The 22815-nt window shown below is 41.6% G+C and overlaps 1 protein-coding gene across 6 annotated transcripts in view; it reads left to right on the top strand.

Moving 5' to 3' along the window:
- Positions 1–22171, top strand: part of DGKI (diacylglycerol kinase iota) — a 201245-nt gene extending 179074 nt beyond the window's left edge. For all 6 annotated transcript variants that reach the window (XM_005482769.3, XM_026790868.2, XM_026790866.2 and 3 more), the window contains 5 exons: positions 8871–8908; positions 10460–10580; positions 18354–18390; positions 20270–20369; positions 21689–22171. In XM_005482769.3, the coding sequence (XP_005482826.3) occupies positions 8871–8908; positions 10460–10580; positions 18354–18390; positions 20270–20369; positions 21689–21805 (413 nt within the window). In that variant the 3' untranslated portion in view covers positions 21806–22171. The remainder of the gene's footprint in view (positions 1–8870; positions 8909–10459; positions 10581–18353; positions 18391–20269; positions 20370–21688) is intronic.
- Positions 22172–22815: the final 644 nt, after the last annotated feature.

Raw genomic sequence — 22815 nt, 5'->3', positions numbered from 1 at the left:
GAGGCTGGTATTGATGCAGACCCAGGGTCCCCCTGGTAAGAGAAATCATTCTGTGAAAGCACAGGTCTAGGGCTGAGGGAGGTCCTTTCTGGATAAAACCTTTAAAAGGTGCCTACACCCACCCTCTCATCATATCCAAGCAGTTTGAGGGGTCAGCAGGCATCTGAGAGGGAGATGCGGGCATCTGGATAAGTAATAGATGAAAACAGAAAAGCATTTATTTCACCATGTCCACTGCTATTATCCTTTTGCCCTCTGGAGGAAGTATGAGTGAGGAATAAGTTGTGTGACTTGGAGTGCTTGTTTTCAAGCAGAAGCTCTGGGTAACCTTGCAAACTACTTTGCTTCTGGCTTTTTTTCTGATGGAGATTGCTCATGGTCAGATAAGAGTGACAATCACTTCACCCACTGAAGAATTTGGCTAGAAAAAATATTCTTGAACTGAATTTTGGATTATGTAGTCCTCCTGTGAAGCCCTAGCTTTTTGAGGAAGGGTTACTTAGATATTGCCAGGCAAAAGCACTGCAGCCAGTGTTGCAGTGGCAGAAACCTGAAGGGAGAGTGCTGAGAGTGCCTGTGATGGGAATGCTCCACAAAGACAGAGAAGAGGAACAGTGTGGCCCACAATGCTTCTTTTTTGTTGTTCTATTTATTTTCAAATTAAAAATAAACCACTGCCTAATTATTTTGCCTAGAATTCTCTTTCTGCCAAAGTAGTGCCACTCTATTGATAAAATTACTGCATTAGTCAGCCCAAGTCTTCCCTGTGATCTCACTTCATCAGACATTTTCTTCCACTGCATCACTCCTGGGAATGACATAAATTGTTGTCTTGGTTTAAAAATAAATATGGTGGAAGGGAAAAGGAAGGCAAAAAAGTGATGATGTGAGCCAGATGGTGCTTAGTTTATCTGTGACTGTTCTTTGGGGTTATGAACTATTTACAAAAGAAGTCCCTTTTTTTTTTACCATCTTTTCCTTTTGTAAATCTGAGTTAAATGGTCTTGCAGCAAAAGTTCAACATTAGGGTATGAATGCTTTCACTCCTAACTATCAACTGCACTCTCAGCTCTGCACTAGTGCCACATAAACAATTCAGGTTGGACTCTAATTGGCATCAAAGTAGCTTTAAACTAGTCTGAGTGAAAATGGGGCTTTAAAGGCAGCTTGAGTGTAATTTACATCTGCTTGAAAGCCTCTTTATCCTTCCAGAGTTGTATGAAGGGACTTCTGTGTAAGTGAGAACTTGGCCTTTCTTCCTCTTCAGCAAGCATGTGTGGCTATTTTTGCCTTCCCCTCCCCTCCTTCTCTCTCTTTCTAGTGTTTTGGTGCAGTTGTTTGAATTTTTAAATTCTTAAAAGATGAATGTTCATAATGCATATTTATAGCCACCTGAGTAATGATTGATTTTTTTACATGTTACATTTTTTTCTTATTCACAAGTTATACAAACAGGTGCAATCAAAACTGTGTCAATTCTCCAAATCTGCATGGGACGCAGTGCTTTTGTAACTAAAGAACAGCTCTCAAACATTTTAGAAGGGTTTTCTACCTCCTTATCCAATCCTAGAAATAGATGTCATTGAGGCATGGCTTATTCAGAGGGCCAGCAGACTTCACGAGTGTCTCTCTCAAAGCCCAAGAGGATGTGTGCTTATGCAGGTTTTCCTGTCCAGGTGAAATAGCTGAAGATATTGTGAAGGCCTTCCAGGTGTGTGTGTCTGGCTGCTGCTCAGCTGATGGGCTGCTGAGCTCTGCTGAGTTGCTGCACTGTCAGTTTTCTTGGTCTCTTTAGGAGTATTTTGAGCTCTCAGGATCTTTATTTTGATCTCTTTCATGGAAAAAGTGCCTCACAGCAGAGCTCTTGTGACCTGCCTAGACTGGTGGCATTGCCTTCCAGTTCCATAAGATGCCCAAGACTTTTCTGAATCTGAAAACCTGTGGAGAACCCTTGTTTAACACCTGTTTCTTTAGGGCAGTGGTAGCAAACAGATATATTTCAGAAAAAAATTAAAATTCAATGAGTCTTTGCTTTATTCAGCACGAGGGATGAGTTAGGCAGGAAACCTCAAAACTGCATCTATTTTTTGCTGTCATATTTCCATCATGCTGCTTCTGCAGTCTATGGGGCTCCTCCAACAAATTCAGGAACATTTTTCTGTTCCCCGTGAATGGAATATGGTGAATATTTCAGTGGATATAGGGAATGTATTCATTAAATTCAGCAAATTCAGTGAATATAGAATGGGTGATATATGGTGAATATATATCAGTGAATATGTCTAGATGAATATAGAAGGGGGAATATAGTGAATATATTTCAATGAATATAGGGTGTATCTTTTCAGTGAATATAGAATAAGTGCCTTTACCATTTATTTCTGGATTTTTTTTTTTTTTGCCAGCATCTAGAAGACCCCTTAACCTGCAATGCTTAACTTCTGTTTCATTTTTTCATGGTTTTCAGTTGTCACTTCCACTACTTGCAGGCGCATAAAGCACATGAAGAAAAATTTAATTGCTCTTTTCACTCAGCTTATCTTCAAAGGAAATATTTAATCATCATCAGCTTTGGTGAGACTTGAGATTGTCTGTAGATCAAAGACCTGTGAGCTCACAGTCATTCCAACAAAGCACTACTAGTTTTGTAATTTAATTTCTCAGTTATGTAGACAGTTTGGCATGTGTATTTTATAGGTGGATTGTGTTTCTTTTTGCAACTTTAAAAGCAGATAAAATGTTGGAAAGAGGCAAAATTTTTGTCAAAGTTCAAGTGCAGAGATTTGTAACTTTTCTTCAGGGATCCCTAATATTGTTCAATGGGATTGTTCAGACCCTTCAGAAATACCAAGTGAGTTCACTGCTCTGTGTCTTAGGTGACTGTTTCTCACAGTCCTCTCAGAAGGGAATTAATCCATAAAGCAATTCTCTGTGGTACTCCCCACCCTTTTCTTCTGCAAGGCTGAAGATCATGGCTAGAGTAGAAAAATATCAGTTCTGTACATTTCTGGATAAGTTATATTACTGTTAGTTTGTCATAAACCTTTTATGAACAATTGCTGTTTACAGAGAAAATAGTGTATTTCTGAATGGACTCCAGCCTTTTGAGAGCATAGCTTTTGGAGTGATTGAAATAGAAGTTATTGATTTCTGTAAAACTGGTGAGAAATAAGTCCCAAGGGCTTCTTTTGTTATCTTTTCTCTAATGCTGATCTTTAACAGCTCAGAGGACTCCAACTGTGTAAAAGTACTCTTCTAATTAGGGTCAGCTTTTAACTTCTGCAGATGTAAAGCAGTAATTACTTTAAATTTCTGACTCTATGAATTATACAAAGGCTAAAACAGCAATAAAGGGTTGGAAATGTTCTGGAAGCTAATGATAGTCCAAGTTAAGTTTAATAACTCTCAAAAATCTGATGATGTCACCTTCTCCTATAGCTTCTTCTCCATTATCAGCTCTACAAGGTTTGGATGAGGCAGTATTTTATGAGGTATCCCTTAAGAGTTCCCCTGAGCACTCTAGCAGGAGAGGGTGGTAAACACTGACACACAAATTCTGAGCACTCCACACCAAAGCTCTTATATTTTTTATTAGCTGCCTCCAACCAGTAAGAAGCATTCAGCACTGAAATGCTGATGGCATATCCATTCCAAATGCTGAATCAGTGCATTAGGTGTGTCTTAGAAAGGGCTGGACAGGTGCAGGCATTGTCTGTTAAATGAGGTTTCTGCAAGGAGCTGATCACTTCAGATTATCAACTGTCTTACTGTGTCTTTTGAAAGAGCTAAAGGTTTTATGAGCCCTAATTCTACTTGAGATCAGAGAATCACAGAATGGTTTGGATTGGAAGAAACCGTATAGAACACCTACTTCCAGCTCCCCTACCATGGGCAGGGATGCCACCCACCAAACCACTTTGGTTAAAGCACCCTCCTCCAACCAGGTCTGGACTTTTTGCAGCTGAATTCTGCCATCATTTTCCATGTGCTTAAATACTGTCATGCTCTGATTAGACGCATTGGTACCCCAGTATTTTTTAACTCATGGTAAGATGCATTATTGCAAATAATATTCTGCTGTCACACTGCATTTCATTCATAGGTCTATAATTGCCTGCATTTTAATTATGAATATGGCAATTCCTTGGTGTGGTACTTATATTTTATAATATATTTTAGATAATTCTGTTCCCTTCATTCAAAATTTTTAGATCTTCACTAGAGAATTCCTTGTAAGTGTTGAAAACTTCAAAGTTGTACATTTTTATCACCATTCTTTGTGGCTTAGTTGGTACAGAAGTAGTGGTTTCAAATATGGCATTGAAAGAGTCAGATCAGCTGTGCAGTCTGACTAATAAAATCTGGAGGATATTTCTGGTTTATGAATAACTTTTACTCAAGTGGAAAGACACTTTACCCCTGTACTTCTGACAGTGGCAGGCTGTAGAACCACCCTCTTCTTTGAGGTTTTTTTCAGTGCAGACCATCTCCTTTTGCTGTCTCACTAAGGATTATTCAACTAACTAACTTAATATCTTCCATGTCAACCTACTTTAAGCAAAGAACCTTGTGATCCTGAGATATTACTTACAAGGTTTTGTAAGAAATTTTGTCTTCATGTTCCTTCTGAAAGTGTTTCAGCAGCAAAGTTTCTGGTGTGATAGCAACCCTGCGTCTGTCCTTGGTGTTAAGCTGATCAGCAGCTTTGTGATTAGGAGGAAATTTTTCTGCAGGATGCACAGGAAGGGGTGGTTGTTTGAGGTTTTTCCTTGCTTGTGATGCTTCTGAGAATTTTCATGGCTTTTGAAGTGAGCACTGGGATGGTGATAACTTGCCCCTCTCCTGCTGCATTCTTCTGATGTGCTGCAGTCACGGCCTTGGCCCTTACATTGATGAGACATTCTCATTCTGCACCTGATGGTGTATGAGGAACTGAAATTTCCAAGATCACGAGTATTGCCTGGTGCTAGGAGTATCACACCTTGGAAAACCCTAAAAGACGACCTCTCATTTTGCCCTTGTTTGGTTGTCATTCCTGGAGGTAATCAGGCATGTCCTCTGGAGTCATGCCATTCTGAAGAATCCCCTCTCTGCCTTAGTTTGATTCTTAATTTAGGTGCTGCAGGTTGGAGGTAATTTACTCTAGAGCTTCTTCAGTCTGTGGAGCACAACATGAACTGTTGCAGGGCAAAATAGGTTATTTTCTATGGAGAGTTTTTCTCTTCTGACCATCCAAGCAAGCCTGTAAGACCTCTCAGGCATATTCAGCCTCTGAAGTTATGGAGTATTAACACTTCCCTCCTCCTTTCTCTGATGCCCAGAGACTGACTTTTTTTAGTCAGTTTAATGACTGACTTTGCAGCACTGTTTTAATGGTCCTGGCTTCATATGCAGAGCCAGAGAGCAATTTTTATTTCAGAAGTTAATTTTATCTGGGAAACAAAAAATGTTGTTGTAATCAGTGACATTAACATAGATTTTTAGAATATGAAATAAAAATTGCTGTTTCCAATGGAAGCAGCAGACACACAGAAATTAGATGAGGGATATATGCTCTAGAAAAAGTATTGTTTTGAGCATGAGAGTGTGCTAGTACTTGTTTATCCTGTGTCTCAATCTCTATTAGCTTGCAGCATTACCACAATTCAATTAGCAGCCTTTTCAACATTTATTTTCCCTGTTGGTGCATTATGCACCTGTATCTGCTCAATAATAATTTATGAGAGGTGGAGAAGGGCATGTGTGTGAGGGGGTTTGTTTTGGTGGTTTTCTGGTGTTTGTTTTGTTTGTAATTTTTTGTGTTTACTGGTAGGCCTGGGAACAGTGGGGTTTTTGTTTGTTTGGGTTTTGTGGTTTTTTGGGGAGTTTGTTTACATAGGTTTTTGGGGTTTTTTTTTTGTTTGCTTGGGTTTGTTGTTTAGGTTTTTTTTTTGGTTTTTTGGTTTTTTTTTTGGTTAGGGTGTTTTTAATGAAGATTCTTTTCTAAGTTGGGTAGTTAGAGCTTTACTGAGGAAGCAGCCTGGGGACCGAATGCTTCCTCAATACATGAGCAGAGCACCCCTCTTGCCAGTTTTGCCAAGCTGTCACATCAGCAATAAGGGTACTTGCTAAATAAATATAAAAGGTAATAAAATACTTTTATTAGTAATGAGAAATACTTTTATTGGGAGAAACTGAGAAAACAATGACTTGATTTTAATATTAATTAAATCAAGTAATTTTTGACACATCTTTAAGACCTGAAGGTATATAATATATGATAAAACAGCGACATAGTCAATTTTATGTATTATACCAGTGGCGCAGTGTTGTTTAGAAGAAATAAAACAATTCTCACTTTAATGCTTCCAATTTTACGCAAGCCTGGCATTCCATGTTAACAGCGTTTTTCTCCAGCTTCTCAGTCTGCTCTCTCTCGTCAATGCCATCTGCTTGCTTGCTTCACCACCTCTTTAACAACCAGGTGATTTTTGCCACCTTCACCCTCCTCCTCAGTATGCCCAGCAGCCCCATTTGGGTTTATGGGGTCAGTGTGCTAAGCAATATTCATATATTTATGTAAACACACTCCTGATTCTAAAGAACCTTTCTCCATTTCTAGCTCAATAGCTTCTAAATCTTCCTCTGCTGGGGCATACAGCTCTGGATTATTTTACTGGTGTGTAATCTCTTGTTATGCCAGCTGGTTTTGTTGATCTGTAATGTATTCATTTATCCAGTAGGTTCTACTGTAGCAAAGCACTTAATTTTAAGAGTGCAGGTAGACTTGGCGTGAAAAGAATGTAAATAGCTCAAAGCTAAGCACTTGCCTAAATGCTTTGCTGGATTTGAGGCTTAGGAAAGAGATGAAAAGATTGGTCTAATTATGTTGAATTTGTTTTAGAGCTGCTTTATTCTAATAGCCTTATCACCAGACCACTTCTGATTATGGATTTTTGGTGTAGAAGATTTTTCACATCTTCTCAGGCTTTTCATAGAATCTCTCTCTGTTTTTTTTGAACTGTAATCTTCAGCGTGGCTGGCATAAGAAAATGTATCACTGCCTCTTAGGAAAGTGACTTAGGCAAGCCATATCTTAAAAAATTGGATGTTGAAGGCAATGAAAAACTCATGTCACCAGTTCATTTGATTTTCACATACGAGATGTGCAAAATATTTATTCTTTAGGCTACTGCAAGTTCAGACTGCCAAAGCCTAAAGAATAAAGTTGTCAGTGGGACCAGATAGACCAAAAAAAGAGAGGGAAATATATAAAAGAAGTTACATTAGTTAAATTCTGCTCTGCTATTAATTTGTCTGAGCAATTGTTAGAACTATTGGGGAAAAAAAGGAGGATGTCAACCACTGAAAATAAGAAGTGAAGCATTTTTAGCTCTTACCTGCTGGTGTTTGCTTTCTTCCATTTCTAAAATCTGTGTGTACTCACTCTCATAGATGCTGGAGTTTATTTTAGGATTTGGTTTAACTCATGGTCACTGAAAAACTGCCCTAAATCTAAAGCTGCAATAATTGCTGCTACTCCTTCCTCCAGACAGGCTTAGCTGGACTGGGGTTTTGCTTTTCCCAGTGCTGTATGGCCAGGGCATGAGACATTACTGAGACCAGAAAGCCACATAGAAGCCCAAGGTGTTTTCAAAGAAAAGGACATTTGTTGAGTTGCCTTTGAACATCCTTCCTCTTCTGAAGTGTTTATCTTGGATGCCTTGTCATTTCTGAAGGTGTAGCAAGCTCATCATGGAATTCCCACTGTGCACTTTCCTGTGTGTTATTTTTCAGAGGTTGGGCTATACTGTGCTTCTCTTTCCCCACTTGTTCCTGCTTACTCCTGTATGAATTTTTGGCACCTCTATCAAGGATGACACTTGGGGAAATGCTTAATTTGAGTGCACTGCCTAGGCACAAAGGTAGAAATGGGTTTAGATAGTGTTGAAAAAGTGTGAGTTGAGGCAGATGTTTAGTGTTTTGGAAGATGCAAACCACATAAGTGCTTTCTCAGAAAGATTATTCATCATTGTTTTTCACAATATATATCATGATAGGGAGAAGGAGGAGAAAAGGACACACATAGTGATAGGTTTGTACTTAGTGATAGCTTCTCTGGGCAATAGGGGATCCCAGGCTTTTGCATTCCTTCTGTTTTTTAACAGGCTCAGGACAGGCACTAGTGGGAAGTGAGAAGCTCCCAGCTGTTTGCAGCTCTGTCCTGCCTTGTTGTGAGCCCTTGCCCATTTTGTCTCTTTTTGCTTCCATGTCTGTTTAAAATACAAAGGCTGATGAGATGAGGATTGGCTCTTGCTCTGTCTTTGACCCTGCCTGCCTAACCCAGGGGACTTGCTCCGCTCTGGCATCTCATAATGTCTATGTAATACAAGTAATTGTTAGGAAATTTCTCTCTTGTCACTCAGTCATCTACAATTTGGGATTCTCAGTGTACTGAGGAGTGACTCCATCATCAGTGTGACAAAGTCTGACAGTTCTGTAGACAGTTTCAGGTTCTCTGTGCAGATAACATTGGTATTTTCAGTGATGGTTTAGGTGCTGGAAACTTGACCTTGTCCACCTTGTGGACACTGTTGAAAGGTCTCAGAAGAGTCTCAAATGAAAAATTCAGATAGAAGCCTGCAGTTCCAGAAGAGCATTGGAAATGATAGCTTGATGTCCATACAGCTTTCATCACCATGGGTTGTCTTCTGCCTTTCCCATAAGTGTCAGCACAGGGTTTGCACTGGTTCTGGTAGTATACATGAGAATGCAAGTGGACTGAGGGATGTCAGCCTTAACTTGCAGGTGTTGTGAGCTGTGTCCTCAGCTGTGGAGCTGTATGCATAATGCTTTCTGCCTGACATCAGTTTTCTTTTTGTCTTTTGCAGCACTTTTACAGGCAGTCATATCTGGTGATCTACTGAAGGTAGGTACAGAGCACTGAGTGTCCGCTCAGTTTTTTGCTGGTCAGATATACTGTACATTTTATTACACTTCTGCTCAAATCACAAATAGGCTGCTGTGGGGACTTCTGGCAAGTGCCATTTTACAGCCTTTCCAGGAAACTCTGAACACTAGGGGAACACATAATTCAGGTGAGATGTGAAATTTGTGTGAATAGGATCTGGTGTTAGCCTTTTTGCTCAGGATTCAGAGCCCACTACACAGAGCAATGTGCCAGTCACTAACAGGGAAATTGCTATATTGACAGTGTTGAACAGCAGGGTAGTTCTGACACACCCTTACACAGGAGAGCATATTTTCCACCAGTGAGGCTGGTGGCCAACACCCCAAGTGCTACCTTGCTCAAAGTCTACCTAGGCAACCACCAGACCAGGCAAAGCAAACCTCATCTGGTGGTTTATCACCTGATGGATGTCTCAAAACATGTAGTGCCTTGGTGCAGTAAGTTTGGGAGGCAAAACTACTCATGAAAATTTTTTGTGCCAATGACTGCAGTCCCACACCAGACAGCCATTCAGGCTGCCTGTCTCAGTAGCCAAGTCAGGATCTGAAAACATGCTCTTGAATTTGGATGAGGACTGTGATTAATGATTGCAATTTCATCTGGGAGAAGCCAGCTTGGAGCCATTTGTAAAAATGACAGTGCTGTTAGGCCAACTTTTTGCCTGCAGGTATTTTGCCTCCCTTCTATACCACTGCCTCAGCTCTTGTGGCTGTAGCATCTAGGGAGCAGTCCTTCAAGCAGTCATAAAAACATTGTCTCCTTTACACTTCTTGAAAATGTTTTGCCTGAGCTGGCTTTGATGGGGAAACACCTAGTCCTTCTTCAGTGTACTGCATTATAAATGAGTCCTCACTGTAGCAATTCTCTCCTTTTTCTGCAGTGATCTGCAGAATCCCACCCCCCTTCCCCAAATTTTGCAGCATTTCTGAGACCTGCCTAGTTGCTGTTTTCTCTTATTCTTACCCCATGTATTGCTCCCTCTTTGGCCAGCCCTGAACAGGGAGTACTGTGACAAGGGAGGTCCATGACAGTCACCTCATCTCCTTGTAGAATTTTGAATTGGAGTTTCCTGATTTATTCAGAAAATATTTGACTCCTGTGCTGAAGAAAAATGTGAGTCTTCAGCAAAGAAGCCAGAACTTTTTATCAAGTGCATATATTTTAATATACCACAACAGCGTTACCAGATATGGTTTGCAAGCATTCCTAGCAAGCAATAAATCATCACCAGTAGAGTAGCAATGTCTCATTGTTTAGGAAATACAGACTGTTCTCCTTAACACATATAATTGTCAATACTTCTGGTTTCAGATGTTTTATATCAGGGCCTAAAAGCTGGCTTTAAATTAATGTTTGATTTTATTCTATTCTATTTTATACTAACTTACAATGAGAAGAAGTAAAGAACTTACTGACATATTTTTTTTTTCTCCTCCTCCCATCTTATCCTTCTGTATGTTTTTTCTCTCTCTCTTTTTTTTTTTTTTAAATTTTGTTTTTTCCTTCTAGTTCATAGAATGTTGTAAAAAAGGAGCCAATTTGTTAATCCAAGGACCTGATCACTGCTCCTTATTGCACCACGCTGCCAAGACTGGGAATGGTGAGATTGTGAAATACATCCTGGAGCATGGTGAGTCCCAGGGGCAGACCCACAGAGAGCTGTACCTCAGCCAAGTGACACTCAGGCAAAACCACACAGGGCTGCTGCAGGTGGCCTCACTCATCTGTGGTGTCCCTCAGTGCAATGTCCACCTGCAACCTGTGTGAGGCTGGGAATGGGGTAGCAGTGAGAGTGATGGCTCCAGGCAAAGTGTGAAAAGAAGAATTAGAATCACTTTTGAGGAGGGTGGTGTTTCCATGTTTGCATCAGCTGTGAAGAGGCAGTGTGAAGCTTTAGTTAAAATGTCTGGCACAGGGATCCTCTGAATTGTTTTTCAATTAGAGCATATGTTGTAGAAAGCATCTAATCTCTATGAAAACATTTACAGTGACAAAGAGCCCATAGAACCATTGTTATTATTTCAGCATTTAGTAACACACTGGTCAGGAATCTGCTTCCTTACATCTAGACAAATTAATCTAGTTTCCATTCCAGCCTTAGAATATTATGTCTGTTAGATTCAAGACCACCCAACAGCAAAAACTTATGATGTCCATTTTGTAATTATGGACTGCGACATGCTATTGCCCTTTTTTCCTTTTCTCTCTTCTTATCTTTGTCAGTAGATTAGAGGCTATGCAGCAATTCTTTTTGTGTCTGAGGTAGTCACATTTAGGAGCTTCTGCCTGTTGAACCATTGTAACCTTGTTCCCTCCCTGCTGGAGAGTGGCATAGTAAAATAGTCACTGTTCTGCACATAGAGCTGAAGTCACAGTTATCATCCTCCTTCACTGTAGGAAAAGTTTTCTAGTCTGAACTCTTCTCTGACCCCACTTGAAAATATCAATGGCTATTTTGGCTTCTGAATGTCAAAATCAGCTTCATTATTTCAGCAGCAGTGCAAGTGCGAACACAGAGACTGTCTCTGGTAATTAGAATACCTGTTAGCTGTTGCTCCAAGGTATTGCACAAATTGTACAGAGAGAAGAAAAAAGCACAACTCCTAAGAAAGAAAGAAGCAACAATGCATCTCTTCACTCTTGACCCCTAAGTTAGGTATTAACATATAGGTGTCAGGTATTCTATAGGTACAAGTTCCTGTACTGTCAGCAGCAATCTGTGACTTAGCTCATTTGCTCTGGCGTGGCAGATGTTTTGCGGAGAAAAGAAGAAACCTCACAACTTGTAAAAGTTGTAAAGCCCGGTATGCTTTATTACGACGCGCGCCGGACGCAAGACTCCCCAAAAGGGCATGCGTACCCCTGAAGATTTCAGACCTCCTTTTATCCCCCTTCCAAATGCATATGCATACAGTTTCACAATAAGTTCATACATATTCATCTTGCATGACACTTAGCACTAATTCTTCTTTATCGGAGGAATTCCTAGGTTGGGGGCAGATTGACCTCATGGTTTTTCTGTTTTTCTTTCTCTGTCTCCTTGCTGTCTCTGGAACGTGGCCTCTCCTTCAGCTTTAGCTCCACAGACCCTTCACCTCTCCCAGACACTTCACCTAGTTCAGGATGGATCCTTACTCTGTCTCACAGAGGCACTTTTGGTGGCAAATGGAAGTGAGGAGGGAATCCTTAATAGCAGCAGGCTTCTGGCAGACTGACTCAAAGGACATCTTAGTCAAGGTAGTCATTGGAGAAAGTGATTCAGGAACAGTTACCTGTACACTTTATTCATTTAGATAAACATAAATGTGTGATGTCATTTGCCCTTGGATATCCAGGACATTTGCTTGGGTCTACAAGAACAGACAAGGCTCAGAGGAGGCCTGACCTGCACTGACAACCAAAGCCCAAGCAAGCATCTCTCTCATTCCAAGTGCATCCCAAGGCTTGCCCATAGGTATATCAAACAGCACAAAATATCTGTGTGTGGACAACTGAACTGTGCCCCAAAAATCCGACTGAGAGGGGCTGAATTGTTCTTTTACTCTTTATGTATAGATACCTACATATGGATAGGGCAGTGCAGCTGGCCTTATATCCAAATAATGACTGGTTTTCTCACCAGTTCTAGCAAACCTTACCAATGCTGACTCTACCTTCTATTTACTGCTCTGGATTGTTGCATTAGTCACAGTGCACACATGTGCCTCTGAATTATGTAGACAGGCATAATTTTGCTTTATTTTCTTACTGCCCTTGGTCTCTTCTCACACTACACATGACCTGTGCAAATTCATCAATGCCTCTTTAGGATTTTTATTAGACACATAAAGTTTAGCTTAGTGACAGTCTGGCCCAGTTACTTTGATGAATATTTAAAGTGAGATAATTTAAACTGATAAGAATGTAAGCAGGGAATCCATGGGAATTTTGGAAGTAAATAGAGAAATGTGAGGGATTACGGACTGTTAGACAAAGACAAATCAGAAGGTTGAGTAAATGTCAGCTCAGTTCCTCTCTCCCTTCTTTATCCCCAAGGATGGCAGGAGGCTTTTGCAGCTTTCCAGACATATGTCCTCTGGGCTTCTCCAAATGCATTGTTTGTTTAACATTCTCTGGGGATCAGGGAGTGCATGGGACAATGCACAATCTAATAGAGGCCTCCTCTCTTCTCCCACCAAGCAATTAATGAAACTCATTTCTACTCTGGGCACTTCTCAGCCACAAACGAGCTCTCTTGCTGAATCATCATCATCATAATGCCCTTGTTTTTCTTTGCATTCTCTGGCATTTGGCATCTTCTCAGCATTAATTAATGTACATGACCTGATCCAATGCTACTAATATCTAAGGGTTTCCCTGCGTGGAGCTTCTTGTTTTTGCCAATATCCACCCATAAGAATTTCATAAAAATGAGTCTTACTTCTGTTCTGGCAATTACCTCTGCCCAGTCAGACTTCCTCTGGAGTTTGTCTGCTTCCCAATACATGGGGAATAGTGAATGATAATAGGAGTTCCTCTGTAAAACATCCTCAAGCACACAGCCAAGAAAATCTTTTATTATCCACATAGGGAAAAAAATCTTCTGAATATCTCTAAAAAACAACTGCAACAAAAGAAGACAAAACCCACTGCTCCAGGAACTTTACCTTTCTAGTCTGAAAAACAGTGGGATGAATCCAATGCAGTACAGGAGTGGCACACATAGAACTAGAATTATAAAAGAAGGAAAATGGTGTAGTGGGGCTAAAGCTGTCCTTTATGGAGATGGCCTATTCCACAAACATGCAGGGCACATTTATATGAAAGGTTATTCTGTGCTCATGATCAGAATGATTTCAGATGTTAAGGGGAGGAAAATAATCTTAAATTAGAAATAGCAGGGATGAGTCACATAGGGGGACTGCTGTGCAGCGCTGCCAGATAACTCACAGTGACCCAGCACAAGGCTGGAATATCAGCTGAAGCACCAGTGTAGTAGGTGTCAGGACAACAGCAGCTTGCTGCTGCAGGAAGAGCTGTGCTGGCTGCTGCTCCAGCACAGTAAACAGTTTCTATCCCCTGTGCAGGAAGGGCAGATACATAGACAGAGATCTATCACTCATTCAAGATTGCCCACCTAAAACAAAAGTGTTTCACTTTTAGTAGAAGGGTCAGCTTTAAAATCTTGTCTGTAGCTGAGGTAAGAAATGCTTAGCTGGAAACTGAGGGCCAAACTCAGTAAGTATCACAACCACAGCTTTTTAATGCTGCAGTCAGCAACTGCATTGCATCCTAATGCATGTACATTAGAGAAGAGTTGACTGTCTACTTGTTTAACACAAGCAGAATTAAGGAAGGCTTAAGAACCTCTGTTAGCAAAGGGGCCTCCTAAACCATCTGTATTTGGTGTCAAACTTGGATTGGAGTCTTTATCTGGCAGCTGTGAAATTTTTTTAATTTATAAACATTATACAAATAATTCCATTTGCCTTGTCTTTGTCTTCTCTAGACATTCAAAAGAATTGTAAAGTTTGTCTATGGTATTTTGATTTTAAACAGAAGGGAGTTAAGAGTTTACAGTTGCCTTAGGAGGTTGTGGTGGGAACTTCTGCTGCAACAGACAGTATGTAGGGCATCCCATCCTTAACATTTCTATGTCCTCAAACCTCAGTGTCCTTGCTTCATTAGAAAACATCCCCTGATTATAAAAAAAGATGATGCTTTCATTTATCTTAGCACTGCAAAGTCCAGAGCTAAGAGACATAGTGAATCTGGATTTGCATCTTGGCCAGATTCAGAAGTTCCTTGGAAGGCTTTGGGAAAGGAAATTTTGCTGTGACAGAGATGAGTGTTGGGGACAAAGTTTAAATAGTCATCAGAAAGTAGCACTGAATGAGAGTGAGTTTGCATGACACTTGTTGGTATGTCTGGATTTGCAGAATGTTTTAGGGTAGTGGTCATTTATAAGGGGCCTGAGCAGAAAACAGTTTAGTTTTTCTGGAAAGCACGAGGTACAACATAGCCTATTTTAATTTCAAGTGTACCAAATTTTAGGGTAATGTGGCTGACAGACATGTAGGAAGGAATGCTCCCATAACCTGTCTAGCCTCTATATTACAGTGGAAATTCTGACCTAAAAGACACAAGCAGAAAAGACCACTGTTAATTTTCCCATCAGGTAAAAAAAAAAGAAAAAAAAGAATGTGGTGTTGGGGAAAGACTAGAAATAGTTCTGAAATTCCAGTTTACTGTTATTTTACAAGTAGTCCAACTTTGGAAGTAAGGAGCCACATCCAGTTTTGTCCCCCAGATAATAACCTCAATCAGGTTATTAAACAAAGAGGGTTTCGACAGATAAACATCCAGAAATGTTGATGATTACTGCTTAGAGTAAGTACCCTTCTTCCCTGGTTCTATGGAGGACTGACAGGACACAGGACTGGCAGGGGTTAAATATTTGTGGGTCTCCTTTGGGTAGCTGTAACCACATCCATTGGAGAGGGCTGAGCTGTGGGCTCAGAGGCCTTTCAAGAATGTGTGGAGCTGTATATTTTGGAAATGCCTCTGAAATATGGTCACTTGAAGTGTTGGGGTTTTTTTATTGCAGTGAGCTCAGTGAAGGAGCAGCTGCTCTTGAGTTTCCTTGCCTTCCCTCCTCCCATACCCAGCCCAGGCTGCTTTGCCCTCTGAGAAACTGGAGAAGGGCTTTGGTGGAGAGAAAGAAGGCAAAGAGGGCAAAAGGATAGAAGGAAAAAAGTTAATAATTCTACACAGACAGTCTATGGGCAATGTTGAGGAAAGAGAGTGATCTCAGCTGGGCTTCCCCTCGGTGCGTCATGCTTTTCAGCTCTTTTCAAGTGAATATCTCCCCCCACCCCGTCCCCCGTCCCCATCCTGCCATTCTTCAGCCCCCCAGTCTCTTTTTCCCCTTTCTCTCTCTTTTTTTTCCTCCCTCCACCTCTCCACACATTTCTATCTTTTGTTTTTATTTCCCCTCCTGCTGTTTTCCTTGATAGAAATCTCACTCATGCATTTCCCTTCCGGATTTCTATTGGGTTATTTTGTCCTCTTTTCTCTCCGTGCCTTGGTCCCCTTTTCTTTCTGTGCCTCTTGTCCCAGAGTGAAACAGCCGCCTCCCTGCTGGGTCAGGATGACAGTGCCTTAGCTTTCCCAGTGCCAGCCCTTCCCACATCTGTGCAGCTTTTGTCCCCGGGCAGAGGGGGATTTGGAATGGTCGGTTGGCAGCGCCAGGGAGACTGATATAAAAATGAGGTCCAAAAAAGAGGGGAAAGGGAATTAGGAGGAGGGCGTGAGATGGTTTAAGAGAAGCACAAGTGAAAATAAAATAAAGAAGTAAAGGGCACCGCTCAGGATGTGAGTTGGGACATTGCAGCTTCAGGGACAGGCCAGAGAGAATGAAATTAAAGAATCTTGGTACCATGTTGTGCAGCTAACTATTAACCCCAGTACGACTCAGATGGAGTCAGGGCTCTCCCATGAAATGCTGAATTTGGGACAGTATCCAGGAGAGCACCCTTTGCACTCAGGGGAGCTGTACTTGTCATCTCCTCAGGGCTGTACTCACAGACTCAGCACTGAGCTCCTCTGTCCTAGCCCTGCTATTGCTTCCTGCTTCACACCAGTTTTTCTTTACCCTTGGCTTCTCTCCAGATCCACTCTGCCCCAGTTTTCTTCTCCCTCTCAGGTCGTATTCTTCTGAATACTCTCTATTTTTCTGTCTTTACTTACCTTTCAACAGCTTCTTCAGTTTACCTGGGCAAGTACCTCTATGTCCCATAAAGCCAGACCTGTCACCCTGTTCCACCTTGGCCATACAACCTTCCTTGCTCCAGTCATGAGCAGAAATAATAGGTGGCAGTGTCTTCTCTAACACATTGCAAGCCATTCCTGCTTACCTATCACTGAGATGTGGCATTGCTGGAACTTATGGGGAATTACCTTTATTTTTGAGAGAACACTGTTTTCTCCTAGGAAATGGAAACGACTCCTTTTCTTCATGTGTATTTCTTTAATTGTCTTTTTAGTTTCCCGGGCATTTTTTTTTTCCTCTCAACAAGAGGCTCTGCTTACCCCCTTTATCATTCTTTGTGGTCCTGGGAGCTCAGGGGTAGTGACTGACTCTTCTTTTTGATAGTCAGGAGTGAACACACAACTGCCAAGTGTGGAGATGAGGATGTGTGGTGTGGTAGAGTCAGGCGTCATTAAATAATTGACAGTGGCTACTGAGTTTGGAGAGATGTCATGGCAAATATGCAGTGGTACACAATGCCCTGTGCACTGAGGACTGAGCATCACCCTTTCTCAGGATGGCAGAAGATGAAATGAAGGAGCTTCCAGCAGCTCAGGAGCCCCAGTGATGCTCCATGTGTATATTGTAAAAGAAGTGAGGTAAAGAGAGGCTGCTCTGATCCATTTTGACACACACTCAAGGTAAAAGGAGTGTTGAGAGGTTGTGTGTAGGCCTTTGTAAGCAAGTAGTGTGAAATTCCTCAGTATCAGGTGAGATTTGCTGTAAGCTCTTAAGGACTCTTGAATTTCAAAGTCTCAGTGTGCTGGAGAGAAATACTCATGCGCAGGAAGGAAAAGTCTTGTAAAGTTTCCCTGTTTCCCTTGCTAACTGCCCTGTACCATCTAACACTACACTCCAGAGCAGTGGAGAGCAGAATGCTATGACAGACTGCAAAGGAAATGTTGTTTTTTCCAAGTGATATCCAGATCCTAGCCTTTCCATATCACTATAATTCAGCGATGGAATTTGCCTCTATAAATATCTGCCTGTAGTGAATATCAAGGACGAAAGGAAATTAACCTAAATGTATTATTTTTTCCCCACTTAACAAAAATCTCTTCTGTTTTTCTTAATCTTACTTTCCTGATCATTGCTAACCAGTAGAGTACAGGATTTGCATATCAATATAAAGACTGCTGGGAATATTCCACCCTGATCTACATTTTGTATAACACTATTAAATGGAGCAGCACAGGGATGTCATTCAGGATGGAATTTGGCTAATTTCAACTTCCTAATGACATTTTCCCTCTAATACCAACAATAGATTTTAACTTGCAATATATCAGGGTTTCCAGTATATCAGCATTTTCAATGTACTGTACTTATGTGAACCACTTAATTGAGCAAGGTGAAGAGTGAGAAAATAAACCCCATGAATATTCATTCCCAGTATAATTTAGAGGCTGCTACTCCCTGTTGCTGACACTCCAGCAGTGACTGTGCATCCAGAATTTTATTAGTGCAAGGGCTTACACAAGCAAATAATACATTGAAGTTTGATATATTTGTGCCGGTTGAACTTTCACTTGGCTTCTTTTATATATTTTTACTGACTTTTTTACTGACATTTGCAGACAAATGTTTTATGACATATCTGACTATCTTTTGCAGGTCCATCTGAATTGCTGGACATGACAGACAGTGAAACGTAAGTACAACCTACTCTTTCCTTCATGTTATGTGTGTTAAACCAGCAGGCTCTTGGTTTTCAAGTGCAAACTGTTAAAAAGGAAAAGCTTGTAAAATGGCACAACTCTGGCACAACCCTTCAAAGAAACAAGGCCCCTTAAAAACCGCACATTGACCATGTCATATGTGGCTTTCTTGCCTAAAACAAACCTTCATTGGATTTTCAGAGGATTTTATCCCTATTGCTTCCCATGCTTCCTTAATCTTTCTAGAGGAATAGAAGCCCTGCCTTGTGTTTTGATATTGCTGGCCTCCAGCTACTAAGGGACCAGCCTGAAGAGTAAATTCAAAGAGTCAGGAAATTACTTTTCTTGCTCTACACCTTTTTTTTCAGTCCCTTCTTGATTCATCCAGGGTGCTCTGTCTTAGCTCTCTTAAGTGGCCAGGACTTGTGCAGCTGAAGGTTTCCATCAAGCAGTTAAAACATCAATCAGGTCCCTTCTTATTAAAAAAAAACCCTAACAACCCAACCCCAAAAAATTACTTTCCTTTCCAATTCCCAGTTTTTTACACCTTGTATAATCAAAGTTTCATGAAAGTATGTAAGGAAAGCATAATTAATCCTGGAAAATGTGTAATACATGTAAAATAAACCCAGTCTTTTTCCTAGGGATCGAGCCTACCATTTCTCATCCCACAGTGCCCTCCCCTGCTAACAGAGAACACCTTTTGCACAAGGTGCATGAATGAAGCCCAGAGGTGGCAGGGACTGGATGGACTCGTCCTTTTTATCCAGGGGTGTAGCACAACCACATCAAGTGTCAGTGAGCACACCTATGAGGGCTTCCCTTAACAGAGGTTCCTCTACCTCTAACCCTTGGAAAGGGAAAGTTCAAGCTGTAACTGGCAGTATGAATTTGTCTTCTGGTCCTCAGGGGATGGTATCCTATTCTGATACAAGTTCTGATGCAGCAAGGGCATATTGATTAAAAAGTTGCCTCTTAATATTTCAGCATCCCCTGTCATAGATGGGGGCTGAGATTCGTTTATGCACTCTGAGTAGGTAGGTGCAAGATTTGTCCTGCCACATGTATTTCTTGTAATTTGTTATTTCACAGGTTATGTAATGGCCCTACTTGTTGGATACTGGCATTAAGGACCCCTTTTCAACCCACTCAAAGCATACTTTCCTCTCTTCCTAGGCAAATCTAGATAGATTTCTTTACTCTCAGTAAGAGTAAGTCAGTTTCAGTCAGTTTTAGAATCCTGTCAGACTTAGCTCCAGTCTGAGTGAGAAGCTTTGCAACAAATGTGCACCACACAGTCTTCTCTTCCGGAAAGCATGTGTTTAATCTAATCTAATAGTGCTAATCCAGTAGCTCAGCAGTCCAGTGGTGGAAGAACATGAGAGTTCTTGCTCTCATACATCCAAGAGAGCAGGGCATCAGAACTGGGGCAGCAAGTGTACCAGTCATAGCTTTGATGGGTAGGATTTTTTGAGGATGGCTCCAAGAATGAGGTTGAAGAAAGAAATTGCAGGAAGAAACACACACTGTTGCTGTTTTGCTTGCTGTGAAATAAGAAGGTGGCCAGCTTGCTTTTGCAGCAGTTAACAGAGCTGGTGGTTGGATAGGAATGTGACATTCAGTCCTCTGAATACATAAAATCTGTCAATGTTTCTTCCCTCAGAAGTTGTCTGCTATTTGTGCATTGCAGGCTTTCCTACTGAGTCAAAGGATGTAGATGCTAAGGGAGAGAGTGCACAGATCCTCCTCTGCCAGCAAGAGGGAACCTGACAGAAATGCAGCATCCTGCTGTATCTATGCTCTGCTCCTCATGCTTCCTAAATGTGCATTGCTGTGCTGTGTCTCACGGCTGCTTTCTGTGCTTTGGTCTAGGGGGGAGACAGCACTACACAAGGCAGCCTGCCAGCGCCACCGCGCCGTCTGCCAGCTCCTGGTGGATGCAGGAGCCTCTCTGAGAAAGACAGACTCCAAGGTAAGGCAGCTCCATCAGCCCCCACCAGCTCCTGTGCTGAGTGAGACCCTGCAGCATCCTCCCTGCTGCTTGCGTGGCTGAGGCTTCCTTGTGTGTGCTGAGGCTCACACAAGGAGCCCCAGCCTTGTGTGTTGCTCCTTTGAAGCAAGCTATTTTTATAGAGAAAACTGTATTGATTTAAACAAACACAAGAGACTTCAGTTCAGTCCCCAACATGGGTCATTGTCACCACAGTGAGAGCCTGGCCTCAAACTATTCTGTGCAGTGGGTGTGAATGAGACATCTCCATGGCACAGCAGTGTCCTCCTCCTGTGTGGTCAAAAGAGAGGCCTGTGGGCAAGGGCCACCTGCAAGAGCCTTGGTTTCTGATTGCACAGCATCTGTGGGGCTTGATTATTGTGGCTGGCCTGCTTTGTGAGGATGACTGTTTTCTTTTGCCTTGGCTTACCCCTGTGCTCACTGATGTGACACTAACTACAGCACTGTTGGTGTAAGCTTGACTGAGAAAGAAATCTGGGAAAAATGAAATCCAAGGACTATTCTGTCATTACAACAATCTGATTGCTTAGGAACATGGTCCAGAAGCTGTCTCTCTGGCGTTTCTGAGCACAAGCGCCCTGTGGTCAGCAGCTGAGAGTAAGTTGGTTCTCTGCACTCCAGAGTCAGAGGCACCTTTGCTGCAGCTGGGCAATCAAAACCGATTTCTGAGAGCCTTCTTGGGCTCTATGAGGAAGCCTATAATCCAAAGAGAGGTCATCTATGATTCTATCATCTCTTGTTCGGATGGCAAAATTGTACATTTCAAAAAGATTTCTGAAACAGAAGAAATCCAGTCAAGTGGCTTCTTGTGGAATTTTCAGGCAACCCCGACAAGACGAAAATCTTGACTCCATGTTTCAGAAGGCTGAATTAGTATTTTATAATATATATTATATTAAAAGAAAACTATATATTAAAACTATACTAAAAGAATAGAAGAAAGAATTTCATCAGAAGGCTAGCAAGGGAAAAGAATGGAATGATAATATTATCTTGTGACTGACCAGAGTCTAAGACAGCTGACTGTGATTTGCCATTAATTAGAAACAACTACATGAGACCAATCAAAGATGCACCTGTTGCATTCCATAGCAGCAGATAATCATTGTTTACATTTTGTTTCTGAGGCCTCTCAGCTTCTCAGAAGATCCTAACGAAAGGAAATTTCATAAAATATGTTCGTGACAGGCTTCTGACTTGTTAATTGTCTTCTGTCTAGAAATCATCTGTTGTTCTCAATGTGTTAGCACAAGAATTTCTCTTCATGTTTCTCATTACAGGGTAAGACCCCTCGTGACAGGGCTCAGCAAGCTGGTGATCCAGATCTGGCCTCCTACCTGGAGAGTCGACAAAACTATCAAATGGTTTCCCACGAGGACCTGGAGACAGCAGTCTGACATCTGAAAATGTCCCAAAGGATCCCTGGAAATCTCGAGACTGCACCTGAGGCACTCGGGCCTCGTGTGAGGAAGAAACTGATGGAACCCACGTGTCTCTCACTCTTGAGGAAAATACCTGAGGACATGCCACCAGTTTCTAAGGGCTACTGAGTCTTGCTGGGAACGTTTATGTTCCACAAGTTAGCCCATGATGGATGAGGTGGGACGCTCAAAGGTCTGTGGAATCCATAGGCCATGAAAATTTACCTTTATTGCTTCCAGCAAGTAGCATGAACTTCTCCCATGTTCATCTGTATAATTTATTAAAAAAAAAAAAGGAAAAAAAGGAAAGAGTAAAGAGGATGTGGGGGAACAAAATCCAAATGAACTGGTACATTAAGCCACCCAACCAGGCTGTCCTCCATCCTTGCAGTTTCCTGCATTGCTTTTATTCTCCTATTCCCCTCACTTCTCATCAGTTTTTAAATATTACCTGTTATCTCTGTGTTGTCTTCACAAATGGTCAGGCAGTAGCAAAATGTTTGAGGAGCTCTGGATGCCCTTAAGAAATATCCAGTGTTTTTACCAGCTACATTCCCTGCCCTGCCATCCTCTCAGAAGCTGTGTTGTCAGTACTCAGCCCCCTACAGAGTTTTCTTGCTTTTGGAGGGGATGCTGCTTATTGCCTTGTTTCCCAGGGTTTGGGCACAGTCATACTTACAGCAGTGACAAAACCCAAGCTCATCATTGCTGGGCATGCTGGGTTATGGTATCCTCACAAGACAGGCATTTGTATGGAAAGGAGCTCTATGGGATGTACCATGCTGAATAGCAGAGCAGAAAATCACCAGGAAGATTTCTCATATCACTTTTATGCCTGTAATGGCTGACCCAGCTCTTCTCAGGTTTCAGGCCTGCCTAGAAGTTGATAGCTTCTTCAGTTCTTTACTTCTGAAAAGATGGGTTTTACACTGGGGAGAGATTTGTGCAAAGCTGATGGAATTCTGATGGACTCAGTGACAGACCCA

This window comes from Zonotrichia albicollis, chromosome 4, assembly GCF_047830755.1.
Source record: "Zonotrichia albicollis isolate bZonAlb1 chromosome 4, bZonAlb1.hap1, whole genome shotgun sequence".
NCBI classification, from domain to species: domain Eukaryota; kingdom Metazoa; phylum Chordata; class Aves; order Passeriformes; family Passerellidae; genus Zonotrichia; species Zonotrichia albicollis.
The sequence above is the reverse complement of the archived record's forward strand: the minus strand, read 5'-3'. Positions and strand labels throughout refer to the sequence as shown.